General features: G+C 50.8%; 1 protein-coding gene across 1 annotated transcript in view; it reads right to left on the bottom strand.

Moving 5' to 3' along the window:
- LOC119094558 (delta(3,5)-Delta(2,4)-dienoyl-CoA isomerase, mitochondrial-like) overlaps nt 1–12,585 on the bottom strand; it is a 15,436-nt gene extending 2,851 nt beyond the window's left edge. Inside the window, exon 1 of the mRNA XM_037217619.1 lies at nt 12,489–12,585. Coding sequence (XP_037073514.1) covers nt 12,489–12,585 — 97 coding nt within the window. The remainder of the gene's footprint in view (nt 1–12,488) is intronic.
- Nucleotides 12,586–12,796: the final 211 nt, after the last annotated feature.

Raw genomic sequence — 12,796 nt, forward strand, 5'->3', positions numbered from 1 at the left:
TGGCGGTCGTGGAAAATAACACTGCCACCACCGGTCAGTGACGTTAGCACTGATACAGTATATTTTGTAGTACAACTTTGTCACCTAGTATTAACTACCCGGAGTCCAACTACTATGTTTGGAAACTTTTGGCGCCTTACCTTGCTCATGTCAATGTTCCGAGACATGTCATATACTAGAAGACGCTGCAACTGTTCGCGAGTACACACCAATACCAAGCCTAAAGTGTTGTGTGACTGTGGTCTGTCATAAATTGCTCTAATTTCACGAATGTGACACCAAATATCTCGCAAAAGTACAAACATTTCGCCAATGACATCCTGTAACTCGGAATCTTATCTTAATCTTGCCGAAGGGACTTCAATCAAAAACAGTTTTCCAGTGCTGTGCGGGCAAATACAAACATTGACAAACAAACAGCCCGTCAGCATTTGCGGCGTCCAGACACATAAACGATTTTTAGACGTTCGGCGTTAGTGGCCATTAGCACGTGGCTCTTCCTTTTAAAACCATGTTATCTGTTGGCTTTTCACGGTCGACCTAACTGTCTTACGTATCTGTTACAGTCCCGGAGTTTCGGAACGTTTGAAAAGTGGCTTTGATGTCCGATTCACTCGGGACCGCCTGAACCGGACATCTCGTGCCGCCCGTGTTATCTGGAACTTTCCAATGACGAGCTCAGGATGCCGACGGAGGAGCTCGTCGAGCTTTCTCTTTTCCGCTATCCTTGTGTCAGTACTGAACCAATACCGAATACCATCTTGTCGACGGGCTCAAAAGCCGGTAGATGAATGTAGGTGTCGCCTTTTCATTACTCGTACATTGTTTCCGGTTTGCTTCGCCATCCATTTGCTGGAATCTGCCTCAAACCTTCCTGGATAAGTGTTGCCAGGATGAGCCTTGCTCTCAAATGTTAACGGTTTCTGTACAAACTCTAAGCCTTAAAAAATTATCGCTGGGTTAGTAAGGCATTTTTAGGTCGACTAGTTTCTTCCTATTCCGTTTTGCTGTCTTCCGTTAGGGGTTGGGCGTAAGCACCTACTATCGATGCAGGCAATATGCTGCGTCAGAAAGGCGCTGGCACTGCAGGCACGTCACAGAGATCGTCTGTGTCGGTCTGTCAGAGAGGTGCTAGCACACCAGACAGGTCACAGAGATCTTCTGTGTCGATCGGTCAGAAGGCGCTGGCACTGCAGGGCACGTCACAGAGGTCGTCTGTGTCGGTCGGTCAGAGAGGTTCTGGCACAGCAGACATGTCACAGAGGTCGTCTGTGTCGGTCTGTCAGAGAGGGCTAGTACAGCGGCCCCGTCTCTCCAGAATCCAAAGTAAGCTCTACCACTGTGACGGAGGATGACGCCTAGGCCACAGTCTGCACGCGTGCGAGAGCCATCTTGTCCGAGATTAGGGAGTCTCCCGTCTTAGTGGATCCGATGTCAGCGGAACGTTAGAGCGACTTGCGCCATGTACAAGATAGCATGTATTCTGTTGTATCGGCCACGCATTGCCCCTTTGTCTTTAATCCCACGGACTATGAGAGCGAAACATTAGCGCATTTTAGTACGTTCTGTTGAATGGTGCCAGTCGCAAAATAAAAAATGGCTTCTTGTGCTATTCGGTAACGCTCAGGGGGGGGGGGTGGGCGCAGAATAGCCCGATCCTGCGGCTGGCGGAGCGCTTCGCCTTGGCACCTACCCGCCAACTACGGGGAGCTTCGATCAAGCCACGTGCCGTTACCGTGGGTTCGTAAGGGGTTCTAGGGCATCGCCAGATAAGTAGGCAGTGCAGCGACCATTTTAGCGTTTGTATTGCACGCACAACACAGTTTTATGGACGGAACATATTCTGAGGAGTGCAAGACCATCGATCCACCTTCAGACCCCCGCCGGCATGAGGACAGCCACTCGGACGAAAACGCGTACGGTGTGGGAGCGAAGCTGCGGGTGTCTTTGTTGGTACAACCCTTGACGGGGATCAGTTTAGTGCATGCTGATCAAGTCACGTCAGTGTGTGCCGAAAATGATTCGGTTTGGTTCTGTGTGGGTTATGAAGCATGCTGCGAAAGATGTGATTGCATGCTGCAAATGGCCCCCTTGGTTCGTTCTCGTGGTTCAGTTTGTTACAACGGCTGCCTTCGGGCTTCGATTCATCCACTCGTGGCTGGGCGGATTCGAGTTATTAGCTATGCGAGGCTCGTTGCCCCGGACTGGGAATGCCCGCGGCTGGTGGCGGCGGCCGAGCCAAAGGTCAGGTGACGACAACGAGAAAGACGAACCGTGCTCGGCAAAACGCCACGTAGTCTTTTGCCGCAAAGTTTTACCGTTGGTCTGGACTTCCACGATCGGATAGGGGGATCATAGCCCACGCCACGAACACTGCTTAGCGTGCGCTCTGATCCCAGACGTCCATGTATTCAAAAGGTTAAGACAAAGGCTTTTAAAGAAGGGTTTCTCGTTCCTGCCCATGGTGTTCAGGACTTGACAATTTCGTCCAATGGTGGTGCGCCGCACCGATGCGCACCACTGGCCGCAGTCGGTGTCCATAGCATCCATCGGTTAATGGATGAATCGGCTTTTCACCCCGACGCTGTCATTGCTCCTGCTATGCTTGGAATACACCCGAAACAAAATATACTTCAGCCTTATTGCTGTCAAGCTTGGTGAGTAATGCTTTGCAGCTTGGGGAGTAATGCTTTAGTGTAGAATTCAAACTCGTAATTCGTGATTTAGCATTCGTGATGAGACACACTGGCGGGAAAGCTGTGATGTTGAATAGCGGAATGGATTGAACTGAATCCTGCAATTTAAGCAAGCCTCTAATCCCGGTCCAACACAGCGCCAGCGAATAAATACAGTTGTTACTTCCCTTGTGTCGCATTTTGTCCTTTCGCTGAGCTGGCTGCTGATCCTTTGTGTCTGATGGGCATGAGAGTGGGATGAGCCTGTCCTTTGTGTCCTGATGAGCGTGAGTGTGGGATGAGCCCCCCCCCCCCCCCCCCCTGTGTCTGATGAGAGTGAGGCTGGGATGGGTTTCCCCTTTGTGCCTGATGAGCGTGAGGGTGGAATGACCCTGCCCTTTGTGCCTGATAAGCGTGAGGGTGGAGTAAGCCTGCCCCTTTGCACGTGATGAGCGTGAGGGTGGTGTGAACCCACCCCTTTGCACCTGATAAGCGTGAGGGTAGGGTGAGCCCACCCCTTTGTACCTGATAAGCGTGAGGGTGGGGAGAGCCTGGCCTTCGCGCGGAATAGCTATCCGCGGTCGCTGAGCCAGAGTTTACCCGTCGCCTTCCAGCCGTGGCACACTTTCATCCGACCGATGTCGCTGAGATCGAGAGCTCGCAGGCTGAGATTGATTGAGACTCTACGCGACGTCGCGTGGAGTCTTTCTGGACGCGCAGAGCCTTTTCCGTTGCTTCGTCGAAGTGAGACAGAAATGGAACATCAGGTCTAATTATAAACCTAACCTAACCTAGCCAAACCTAAACTAACCTAACCTAACCTAACCTAACCTAACCTAACCTAATCTAACCTAACCTAACCTAACCTACTAACCTAACCTCACCTAACCTACTCACCTCACCTCACCTCACCTCACCTCACCTCACCTCACCTCACCTCACCTCACCTCACCTCACCTCACCTCACCTAACCTAACCTAACTTAACAAAACTTTCCGCATCTCTAAGCATGATCTCAGTCAGCAGCAGCGCAGAGCAGACCGTGCAGTGCAGTAGGGTGTGAACGGCTCTGCAACCCCTGGTCCCGTAAGAGCCGCTGTCCATCTGGACTACTCTGAGGTCAGTGCAAACACGGAGACAGCGGAGCCGGTCACAGCCTACTGCCTAGGCGGTCCGCTCTGCGCTGCTTCTGGTTGAAATCATGCTTAGAGATGCGGCCTGTTTTGTCCAAAATTTTCCAAACAATTTTGGCCGTCCCAGTGACTCAGTTAGTTAGACGGCCTGCCTTCAAATCCACCCACGTGTGGCGGAATCGGTTCTAGACGGGTTAGGGAGTTCGCTAATTGCCCTTGACAGGTAGGGCCTTCGGTCAGGGGCGGCAGTGGTGCTGAAGGTCAGTGGACGTCGGAGGGCAGGACCAGCCGTGCCGAGCAGTGTGGCGCGTTAAGCTTTCACCACCAATTTTTGCCGATGACATGGAATTGCGCGATCGGGTGGTAGGGGTCAGGGCTTACACAACAAGCACTGCTTAGCGTGAGCTCTCATCCCAGAAATCCATTCATCCAAGTAGCTCAGGAACAAATCTTTAATATAAAAATAAAAACACATCCTGAACCGCCCATGAGCCTCAAAACAACGGTAATCACCGCAGAATCGATTAACGGCTCCTCTGTTCGTGTTCTACGCTGTTCAACGCACCTCTTCGGCTGCAAGAACTTAGAGCAAAACATCAGGGGCCATTAGCACTGATGAGTGTATCACGCCTCGAGCAAATTTTTAAACGCAGGACAATTTTTGGCAACATTTCTAAGAGGCCATTGCATTAATTTTGGACGCAGTATTTGACGCACTTTCCAGCTTTTCCTGTTCGGAACAGTTGACCTGCATTCTTGAAACACGCTAGTTACGTACATGCTATATTTATGACAGTTGGCATGTGTACCAAAAGCAAAACATTGCACTTTTTTACGTTGGCTTACGCGATAATATGTGGAGGTGTACGTCGTGCAGAGCTGTGATGCTCGTGCGCGTTGTAGAACAAATGCAGAACCTGTTCTACACGATTGGTGTGTGCATCTTGTAAGATATAAAAAAATGTGTTAGATCACGGTAACCTGGAAACATAATTGTTCCAGCGACAACGCGCCGATTTAAAAGTACCCATGCCCAGCTCGTTTGCTCAGTCTCAATGAAACAGAGCTGGTGAATAGATTTTATCGGGAAGGGGACTCACAGAAAGACGGGTACAGGTGAAGAGAAACAATGCACCCCACTAGAGACTCATGGTGCTACCGACTTGTGCCCATGATCTCCCAGAGCCGGCATAGTATCTGACGGTTGTGAAGAAGCTGGCAATGCTCCTCCGCCGCCATTTAAGTTCCGTCCGAACTCCCCCCCCAATACCTATTGTGGTGCCCACCACATTTTTGTCCGCCGATATGGAGGGTCATGATGCTAGGACGTAAGTGAGTTAAAACACTGAAGTAGATGCGCAGCGCTTGCAACGACACATCTTAAGGCCCACACACGCTGGCTGGTGACAGCTCGTGCATGGATGTCGATAGTTTGAGCAAAGACGGAGGACGCAGCCTTGCACTGGCGGTGGCAACAGCGAGTGGTGTGAAAGAAAATGGACGGACCGCCGAGGATGCTCTCTGCTAAGACGCTAGCGGAGCGAGGACCGTCGCAGGCGCGTCCTCGGATGAAGGCGGCGGCCCGCTCGGCGGCCGGTTTTTGTTCCTTGCTTTTTTCGTGCTCGCCTCGTACTTGAGAGAGTTTAAGAGCTTATACAGCCGTTTTTCGTGCAGTGACAAGCCCACTTGTTTCGAGAAATTCCTGTTGCTAAAGCTTCTATAATGTCCACTAGGGTGAAGAGGGAAAACCCAGTGACGATACCTAGAAAGCCACCGATGTTGGCCACTAGCGTGGTTTCTATAAAGGCCACTACCTCCTGAATCTCATCGCCGACCAAATCCATTGCCAAGTACACTGTACTGTGGCAGTACTGTACTGTACTGTGGTATAACTGACATTTCTCTCGTCAGATGCTTGCGGAGTCTTTTGAAACATATCGTAGTCCACCTCCTTACAGGCTCTGGGACAAATACAGCCGTGCACATCTTCCAAGAGTCTATCCGGGACGTACCGCTCTGCCCCCTCCGGTCTGAACAGCAGCGGTGGTGGCGGTGGCGGCGGTGTCGGCGGTCCTCCTGGTATTAGTGGCTCGTCGGCTGTAGCCGAGTCCATGCTCACTCCAGTGCCCTTGGTGTGTTTCGACAAGACGTCAGTGGCAATCTTCGTAGGTCGGTAGGGCACTCGTGGCCTGCTCCGCTCGAAGCTTTGGAGCAGGCAACGCAACTCTGTGATCGTGACCGGTAAGATCGGAAGCTCCCGCGAGATGTGACGCTGAGCCATTTGCGTACAGACGGGCAGGAGGTCCAGCGGGCCTCTCAGCTCGGGCAGGAATGCGCCAGCCGACACCATGTGTGGCAGTCGGCAGCCGGTGTGCACCGCCAGCCGTCTCCACAAGCACTCCTTCAGACAGCGGGCCTCCGAGTACCCGGGATCGTCACGACAGGGCTGCCGACGCACGTTGACCAGCCGCCGCCGCCGCGCCGTCACGCGGTAGCTGAAGACGCGGCCGGGCCTTAGCTCGATGCTCCGCGTCGCGGGCACGGGCATTTCGAGCTGCGGCTCGAGCAGGTCGCCACGTTCGGCTCCTCTGGACCGTGCACGTACAGCCGGTAGGCGACGTTGCGCACACTGGTGAAGAGAATAGGCACGCCCAATATCAATCTGACTGAGAATGGACTGCGGCCGCGCCGGTGCAGTGCCGCGCTCGGCTCGAATGTCAAACAGCGCATCGGTCTCCATTGATGTTCCTTCATCCGCAGGTAGAAGCGCTGTCGCCAGACGCCATATCTTCCGGCTGCCGGGATTTCGCTGTACTGAAAACCCACCTTGAGTGAGCTAGACCCGCCTGGCAGTATCTCGAGCGTGGTCTCATTGTAGTATTCGGCTACTGAGAGCGAGGCGTTAGCCAAGCGGCTGAACAGATCGTAGACCAAGCCTTCAGCGATCGGTGTGCCGGGACAGAGCGTTAGCCGCGGGAATGGCGCCACCCTCCGCACTATGGTCGAGCTGACCGGCTCCGTGCGGTACTCTCGCGCCTCCTGCCACACCAGCGTCACCAGCAGCAGCAGCAGTGTCGAGCTGACCGTCCAGTGCAGGAGAGTGTGGACGGCACCGCACCGCCGCCCTCCGCCAGAACCACCGTCCATCGGGGCTGCTCCGACGACAGTGAAGACACCGCGACCGCCCAGGGCCTCGGCGCCAGGGCGAATGCTGCAGAACCTATTGGCGTCTTCCATGTCCGGCTTACACGATGTGCAAACATTCTGTTCGTTTCCCAGCATGTGTTGCATGCATATGGAACCAGACTGCCCTGGCCCGAATGTGCCACACTCCCCTTTTATCGATTTGTAAGTCCGAGACCGGTGAAACATGGAACCACCCCCTCTACCGCCTTTCCGAAACATGTTGCGAACGGGGTCGTTTGCCAAGCGTGTCTTCACTTCGGCTGAAGGGAATTTTTTAGTTCCATACCCCCGGAGAGACGAAGCGGCGACAGACGGCAAAACAGTTGCAAGAAGGACACATTTGCCTTTAAGGTTATGCTGTTTGTGGAACACTAAAGCCGTAGGTCAGCGCATGGCCGTGCTCTAATCGTGCAAAAGGCCAGTCTGCTATCTCTGGCGTCAATAGAAATTGAACGAGCATGCGGGGAAACCATATTGAGTAACTACCTCGCATTGCTTTATCATCTAAATACGATACGAAACGGTAGGATTCGGCGACGAAAACGATACGAAAGCGCCGATACGACAATCGTAAAAATGGTAGGTGATGATGCACCTACCATTTGACACGGTGTTTTATTTTGCACTTTGTACGTATACTTGCCTTCTCATTACCGATAGATGATCCCTAGTTGCCACTATCTTTGGTGGGTAACTGGATGCAAATTGCTCGTATTTTGTATCCCTCCACGTAAAGTCATCCACCATTATCTGTAAGAGTAGGGGGTTGACGCAGGCGAAAATAGGCTGTGTCTTGGAGCGGTTTAACAACAAAAATGAACTTTGCCAGTTTCATTGTGTTAGATTGCCACTGATACCTCAAATTTAGAGAGCATTAGTTTTCAGGTTATGCTTTTCAGTGCACTCAAGCTCATGAAGCCCACAATTAAATGAATTTGCAATCATGCTTTTCTCTCCACAAATCCTTGCTCCTTTTCATTTCAATCACCTAAAGGACGCGTTTCGCGCAAGTTATGAGTGTCGCATGTCAGGCAGCCATGCATTAAGAACGCCGAGGAAGAGTCAATCACATTGCAAGGATTTTCTTTTGAGAGCACATCTCAAGGAACAGACAAACCAGCACACTACCCCCAGGTGCGAATCGTCGCTGATCTAAAATACGTAGCGTCCTTAACAAAATGACAAGGGGTTTCTTTACATCAGAGCGTTTTCAGTGTGCATCCATCGCAGGGTGTGCAGGTCTCGAGCAGGCGCAACAATGGGCTTAACGAAGCCTTGTATCACGTATTATCTGCCCTGTAATGGACTTCCATATCCATCGATCGAGGACACCTCAAGTCCATTAGACACTGTCTGTTCCAACCGATCACCGATTCATAAGGCCATAGACGTTGGGGGTGACCCATTCTTGTCAGTGTCATTGGTGTCTTTTGACCGGAAAAAAACATACTGCAACACTAATAAACGCTTCGCACAGCGTGCAAGCCAAACACAGAGAATGACCTCAATAGATTCTGCCGTGTTCGACCTGGCGCTGAGGCCCTGAACTGCCGCGGCGTCTTCACTGCTTCACGGCTGCTGCTCACTCTTCACGTTTATCGATGCTGCAGCGCGCAACGCTGTTCTGAGGCTGTGGAAGTCGCAGGTGTCTTCACTGACGTCGTAGTAGTCAGGGTGGACGGCGGCTCCGGCGGGACACGACGCAACAACCTCACCCGAATCGTGTTGCACTGAATGGTCCGCTCGGAGATGTTCGTGATGTTGGAGACCCGTCTTTGTTTCGCCAGCCCACATCAGTTAAGTTACGTCTGTAGCGGGAGACGAGAGCTGGTAGTCGGTTGGTGTTCGGGGAAAAGTAATTGGCCTTAGGTCTGGACCTGAAAACGGCCCACGCTATGGCAGTCCACGATATCCCAGAGGCCGCGGCTGCTGCCTGCATACACGTGTGCAGTGTTGTGAAATCATCAAAACTCTCTATGTGGTGGTGCTCTCACTGTGCAACAGTTCCGTCATAAACATGCTGCTTTTTGTCATGTCTCTTCGCACACGGGGAAATAATTGTTTATTTAAATTGATTTTTTAGATCGCAAGTTTTTCTATTTAAGTGACACGTGTTCGTATTATGAAATAACATTGTCGAGGCACCATGACGTTTGCGCGTTTTTAAATTTAAGTACGTGCATCCACGTCTCGATGAGAACACCTTAACACGCGCCCGTGTGGTCGGTCGGGTACCCTTTTCTCGGCTAGGGGTTCAATTTGACGCTCCCCTGAGGTCTCACGAACTAAGAGAGTTAGGGACACCAAATTTACACGATGTATTACCCTGTACGTGAACTCACTTAGGTCAAAGTTTAAGAGGTACCCTGGAACCTAGGTTACTGTTCTGAGCGATGGTCGCATGTTTATTTAAAGTCAGTGACCTTGCTTGTCCCTTTGAAGGTCATGGTGAACAAAATCACACAAGACTGCTTTGAGTTTTGCATTTGAATGATTAACAAAGATTACGCTGGGCAGTATCTTTAAAAAAAAAACAAGATATTGACCCAGGTCAATTTAGGTCAGTGACCTATTGTTTCCTGTAAAAAGTCCATGCATAGGTTCTAATGTGGTTCGTGTTACCAATAAATTCGAAGTGAGCACCAGAAACCATCCTATACAGCAAGCCCTCGCGTAGTGCAGCAGATTGATTTTGACCTCTGTCTGACATTCACACCTGACCGTAGGTCAATGTAACTTACTCATTCAATGTTTGTGCTGCCTAAGAAGGTAGTTTAGACATGTATGGCCTCGGCCAACTCTCCGTTGTTGAATCCGATTGAACGATTCCCCAGAAATTCCCTTCGCTGAAACCATGGTATTATTTGGACTTGCCATAGGTGAGCAAACTTGCATGGTACATCTTAGTTGTCGATGTGAGACTTTTTGCTATTCAACTGTCCACAGCTATGCAGCACTTGGTGTGGCTACGCTGCGCCGTTTAGAAACCATTCTGGAAGAACCTTTGGGAGTGTTAAATTGACCCCCATGCGAGCGCGTGTTAATGTAAATGATGACAAAAACCAGCTAATGCTATTTGGAAGCCGAAACATTTCTGCAGCCCCCTCCCCCAAAACTCCACCACAAACTTTCATGGGCATGAGTCATTCCCCTGCTCAGAGATGACAAATGTAGTGCTAGTATTTGATCCGTCTCTCAGATGAAACTCATATGCATTTTTCATCACTGGCTGTTGCCTAGGAACTCTCTCTGGTCAATAACATCAGAGGAACTACTTGCCCCTCAGTGTCGTCTCCGCGCTGGTGAGCGCCTTGGCCCGCTCTCAGATCCGATACTGCTGTTTGGTTTATAACAATGACACCCAAAACATGCCCTCTAGGATTTAAAAGGCTCTCAACTTTCCAGCAAAACTTATCGTTCGGAGTAAAAAAAAATAATCAAGCTTCGGACCTGCTAAAGAACTTTCGCTGGCTCTCTACGGCCTGCCTTGTGAACTACCAAACATTGACGTTTTTACACAAGGTGCACAAGGTGCTTGAGTGTGTTTTTCATGATCAGCGTGAGAACTGCTTCAGAAGATTTTTAAAACGTCTCGGATCGTATCGCGTACGAAACGATTGGGCATCTCTAAGCAAAATCTTGCTCAGCAGCAGAGCGTAGCAAACAGTCCATTGCAGGAGGGTATGAACGGACCGAAACCCCTGTCTCCGTACGGCCCGTCGTCCATCCGAAACACTGTGAGGCCATTAAAGACACCCTCAACAATCTACAGCTTCAACAAAGCGCTACTCACTGCAGTATCGATTACCAGCTCTTCTGTTTGAATTGTGCGCTGTTCAAGGCACCTATTCGGCTGCAAGACATGAGTGTTTAACGTAATGGGCAATTAACACCGATAGCGTGTCACGCTACTAGGATGAAAGATCGTGGCGGCAGTTGGGAAACAAGCGAAGGATATCAAGGCTAACTGAAAGAAAGCCTGCTAGGGGCATTGTGTACCATAGGCAAAGTCGAAGGGATTGTGTGAAACAACATCTTTGTCTGGGCATTTCGTATACGCCAAATCCTCTGAACACGTTTAAAGATAACTGAAGGGTTTTTCAGCACATTTATCTGCTGTGAAATCGGCAGTTAGTGCTGTGCTGTATCGGATGCCCTACTGTCTCGACTCCTTAAATGGCTTAGGTTTTGCTGCTGTGTTTCTGCGTAAGAAAATATAAGGCACCCCTTCAATAGAGCTAACACCATATTCGATAAACGTTCATTTTTCCATAAGTCCCGACTTCTTTCACTAGTTCTCGGTCCAACACCATGTTTGACCGTGGAAGGCATGCGACGGATAGAGGGATATATGGGCCAGCGCCAATTCTCTCCAATGGTCAACACTTAACCCTTACAACTGAAGCCATGCGAAAACATACAACGCTACTTTGTGTAGTTGTGCTTTCCATCGCCTCACATCACTTACCAAAGGCAAGGGAGAAAAGATGAAGGTTTTGGAAGCCGAAATAAGCTGTATGTCTATCATTTGACAGGATCCAATGGGAAGTGTGGCTTTTTTAGATTCTTCTGGAGCTTGAGACAAAGATTGTCTCGTCGAGGCGCATATGTATGTACTGAGAAAAGACGTTCACCAATCATGGCGCCTCAAAACGTTATGCATAACCCCTTTGTGTTTTCCTAGAAAAGAAAAACTTGCGAGGGCGAAAGTTGATTGGCGAACCATTCATTCCCCACCCCGTGCAAAGAGACCTGACGAAAGCAGCATGGTTATGACGAGAATGAATCAGAGTGAGAGCACCACATCGTGGCAACCTGTGACGATCCTTTCAGACTGCGCCTGTGCATGCAGTCAGCAGCCGCTGCCCCACTGATTTCGTGGGCTGATGTAGTGCAAGCCACTTCCCGTACCAGACACAAGGCCCATTACTATTCTCCGAACAACAACCGACTGCCAGCTCTCGTTTCCGTGACATACGTGACTTCACGGACGGGTCTCCTATAATGCGCACATCTCAAACAGACCATTTAAATCAGTGCAGTTCGGATGAGGCTGTGACGCCGGCCCCCACAAGAGCCGCAGTCCATCCCGACTACTCCGAGGTCAGTGAAGACTCCTGCAGGCTTACACCAGCTTAAAAACCTGCATCATTTTTATCTTTGCTGTGAGTGCCTTTTTCCCCATTGATTAAGGTCGCCTCAAGTCCATTAGAGGCAGCCTGTTCCACCGATCTCAGATTGATAAAAGCAGTCTCTGGTTGTGGCCCATTGTTGTTGGTGCGATTAGTGTCCTTTGGCCAGAAGAACGTACTGGGACACTACCAAACGTCTTGCACAGCGTGTAACCAGAACACCAGACACACCAATATATTCCGCAGTGTTGTACGTTGCGCCGAATCTATGGACGGTCTTGGTGTCTTCACTTTCGTCGGAGCAGCCCCGATAGGCGATGGGTCTGGCGGAGGTCGGCGTCGCAGCGCCGTATACACTCTACTGCACTGGACGGTCTGCTCGGCACTGCTGCTGCTGGTGGTAACGCTGGTGTGGCAGCAGACGCGAGAGTGCTGCATGGAGCCGGCCAGCCCGACCATAGTTCGGGGGTTGGTGCCGTTTCAGCGGCTAACGCTTTGTTCCGACGCACCGATCGTCGACAGCTTGGCCATCGACCTGTACAGCCTCCTGGCTAAGCGATCGCTCTTAGTAGCAGCCTACTACAATGAAAACACTCTCGAAATTATACTTAGCATGCATAGTGCGCTGAGTGTAGGCCATGACATCCTTCGAGCCGGCATGCATGGCGTC

The sequence above is a fragment of the Pollicipes pollicipes genome, unplaced genomic scaffold (genome assembly GCF_011947565.3).
Source record: "Pollicipes pollicipes isolate AB1234 unplaced genomic scaffold, Ppol_2.1 Scaffold_4002;HRSCAF=4701_pilon_pilon_pilon, whole genome shotgun sequence".
Classification (NCBI taxonomy): domain Eukaryota; kingdom Metazoa; phylum Arthropoda; class Thecostraca; order Pollicipedomorpha; family Pollicipedidae; genus Pollicipes; species Pollicipes pollicipes.